General features: G+C 39.7%; 1 protein-coding gene across 1 annotated transcript in view; it reads left to right on the forward strand.

The window, feature by feature from the left end:
- Positions 1–2,416, forward strand: part of OLFM4 (olfactomedin 4) — a 22,434-nt gene extending 20,018 nt beyond the window's left edge. Inside the window, exon 5 of the mRNA XM_006776941.2 lies at positions 371–2,416. Coding sequence (XP_006777004.1) covers positions 371–1,173 — 803 coding nt within the window. The 3' untranslated portion in view covers positions 1,174–2,416. The remainder of the gene's footprint in view (positions 1–370) is intronic.
- Positions 2,417–3,576: the final 1,160 nt, after the last annotated feature.

A 3,576-nucleotide genomic window follows, 5' to 3' on the forward strand; every position in this document is an offset into this window, starting at 1 on the left:
TAAGAAAAAGGAAATAAAATACTATTTGCAAAATGCTCCCTGATAGAAGAAGATTTATTAAATTCCCCCAATCCTCTGTTTCTGTCTTTGGGCCATCCCTCTAATCTTGGCAGTTCCATTATCCCCATTTTCCAGATTGAGAGCCAATCCATGGAAATGAAAGGTAAGTTCTCTGTGGAGCTGATAGCAGGTTTGCACTGAGACTGACACCAACAGAAGGTTTTGGCTCTTCTCCATTAGAACCACTGTTGTCATTGAATTTCAATAAGACAACTATTTATGCCTTCCTTTAGTTCTTAGGATATTGAACTGTTTGTATCTTGTCATTCATTTTCTCTAAGAATACCCTTTTGTTTTCTTGTTTGTACAGGGACATGTGCTCACGGTGGTGTGGTGAACATCAGCAGACCTGTTATAGTTCAGCTCAACTGGAGAGGGTTTGCCTACAAGTATGGTGCCTGGGGCCGGGATTATTCTCCCCAGAATCCAGACAAAGGGCTGTATTGGGTGGCACCTTTGAATACAGATGGGAGATATTTGGAATATTACAGACTCTATAACACACTGGATGATCTGCTATTGTATGTAAATGCCCGAGAGTACCGGATTCAGTATGGTCAAGGTAGTGGTACAGCAGTTTACAAAAACAACATGTATATCAACTGGTACAGCACCCGCAACATTGCCAAAGTTAACCTGACTACCAACACAGTTGCTGTGACTCAAACTCTCCCTAATGCTGCCTATAATAACCGCTTTTCATATGCTAACGTTGCTTGGCAAGATATTGATTTGGCTGTAGATGAGAATGGATTATGGGTGATCTATTCAACGGAAGCCAGCACTGGTAACATGGTGATTAGTAAACTCAATGACACCACGCTTGTGGTGCTAGAAACTTGGCATACCAAGCAGTATAAACCATCTGTTTCTAACGCCTTCATGGTTTGTGGGGTTCTGTATGCCACCCGTACTCTGAATACCAGGACAGAGGAGATTTTCTACTTCTATGACACAAACACAGGGAGAGAGGGCAACCTACACATTGTCATGCAGAAGATGCAGGAAAACATTCAGAGCATTAATTACCACCCTTTTGAACAGAAACTTTTTGTCTATAATGATGGTTACCTTCTAAATTATGATCTTATCTTTGACCAGGAACCCCGCTAAACTGTTTAGGTATTAGGGCAACTAATATTTTTTCAAATATTAGTTGAAAAAATTCTATTCTCCACTTTTTTAGATACCTGCAAGGGGATCAGAAGTATATTTGCTTAGTACTAATATTTGGGAGCATAGTTCTACCACACTAGAGACTTAAGATATTTGTCCTGATTTGATTAGTTCTCTTGGAACCATCTGCCTCCTGGGATGCATTTCCCTCCTGAAATAAGGCCCTTCCAGGGTGGGGTTGTCAGGGGTCTGGGAACATTATGGACCCCAAAAAAGCCTTCAGTAGGTGACATCTGGAAATGATAAAACTTAAAGAGGACTCTGTATGGCTTCTGGGGGTCTTCGTACAGCAGAAGGGCTCAGTGACCAGTCTCCTACATGTAGCCCAAATAATTCTTTCATACCTGACAAAAACCTGGGGCCTAATTATGCAGAGTAAAACCTGAAGCTCCTTGAAGAACCAAATCTTTAACTTTCTTTTCTTGCTCAAACCTGAAAGAGTGTTTTGTATGGAGCAGATAAGTAAATTTAGCGTGCTTAAATTTTATCTGTAAAATGCTCTGAGTTTTCTGGAGAAAAGCCTTTTTGTATATCAAAGCATACACTGAAAATCAACCCCATATGGATCTGCAGAAGAGGCTCTGGATTATCCCCTCCCACTCCCCATTGTCTACTTATATGAATAAGTAGAACCCAAAGATAGCTTGGAAGATTGGAAACAGATTTGCCAACCGATTACTGCCTCCCATTTTCCTACATCTTCTTTTTTAAATAAAAATTAACCAGTTTTTTTTAATGGAACAGATATGAGATAAAATTATCTTTTCCCCCCCTCATCATGAATGTTTACTGACATGACTCTAAGGCTGTAAGAGAATCAGATGGCAGAGATAAAATGGCGGCATGTCTGGTTATATAACAAAGCCCTTGGAGCACATGTGAGACTTGTATGAAGTCATATAAATTGTTTCATGCAATTTTTGTCTTTGTTTAAGACTGAAACTTGTAAGAAAATAATTCTTTTTTGAGGAAGAAATATAGAAAACTTGTTGCAAGTACCTCTTCAATCAATGCAGTTTGAAAACCTTGTGGGTGTATGTGCTTCTGCGCTTTTGGAGGCTTTATCATCTGGTCTTGGGATATTTCCCCTAATGTTCATGAGTTCTGCTCCTTAGAACTGGCTTCTTCAATGCTGTACACTTCTTCTTTTAATAAATGATTAACATGTGCTTTGAAAAAATTGTTGTCTTTTGTTTTTATTTACTCTCTTAATTTAATTAGAAAAAAAATCTTAATAGGATAGCTCATACTTTGCTGTGAGGTACAGAGAATGGCTACCTCCCAAACAACAAAGCCCGGGAGATCATATACATGACGGCAAATAACATTAATAGCTTTTAAAGGAGTCCAAAGTCAGGCTGGTCTTTTTATTTCCCTTTAAAATCCATTCTTTCTGGCAGCTTTTCTTGTATGAGACTGCACTCTTTTCTGTTGGGATATGACCTTATGTACTTATTAATTTGCATGACTGATCTGATTATTTCCAATGTTAGACTATATTTGTGTGGCTGATGTTCCTTTTCCAAATGAGCTATTAGCATGGGTCAGGAACCTCCAGATCTTTCCCAAACAGGAGGTCTTGCACAGCAAGCAAAGGGACTAACTGGCCATCCTAGGGAGAGAGTACCTTTATCAAAGAGAAGGTGGAAGGGACGGGTGACCTAGAGCTGGAAGGACAGACCGACAAGGCGGGTGTAGTTAGTCTTACCGAAATGCTAATTTTTAATCCATGCCAAGCCTTTTGAGGCAGGTGGTAGCTGTAATATTTAGTATTTTTAGCAGGATTTTCCCCTGTCATTCAAAGCTAAACATAGCCTTCAAAATGCAGCAAGATATGAAGATAAAGACAGATATGTCATGTGAGATATAAGTTAAAAACAGGGACGTTATATTTAATCTGGCCCCAGGCAATTTTCCAGATGAATGTTTCTACTGAATACACAGCATGACCTCTGAAGATTCGGGAAAGGAGGCAGGAAGCCAAGGTAACTCTAGCAATCAGCTTCTTATTTAAACTGCCACAGAAGCATTTGCCTGAAAATTCCCTCCAGGACCTTGCCACTAGGCACAGTGGGTCAGCCAGCAGGGGCTACCTGCAGAAAACCTCCCTGCTGGGAAGGTTGAACAACTGGATGGATTCAGGTTCCACGGTTTCCTACAAAAAGTTATACAATACAAGTGTAGCTCTAATTCATCAGCTAGCTTTCTTTTGGGAATAAAAAACAACTATGTACATATATTTAACTCCTTCCCCGGCAGAAACGTGTATACACGTTTTCACAAAATGTTCTTTTTTCAGTCGTCGATAAATGTATACAGTTGTCTCAAGGTTCTTCAAAA

This window comes from Myotis davidii, unplaced genomic scaffold (genome assembly GCF_000327345.1).
Source record: "Myotis davidii unplaced genomic scaffold, ASM32734v1 scaffold105, whole genome shotgun sequence".
NCBI lineage: Eukaryota > Metazoa > Chordata > Mammalia > Chiroptera > Vespertilionidae > Myotis > Myotis davidii.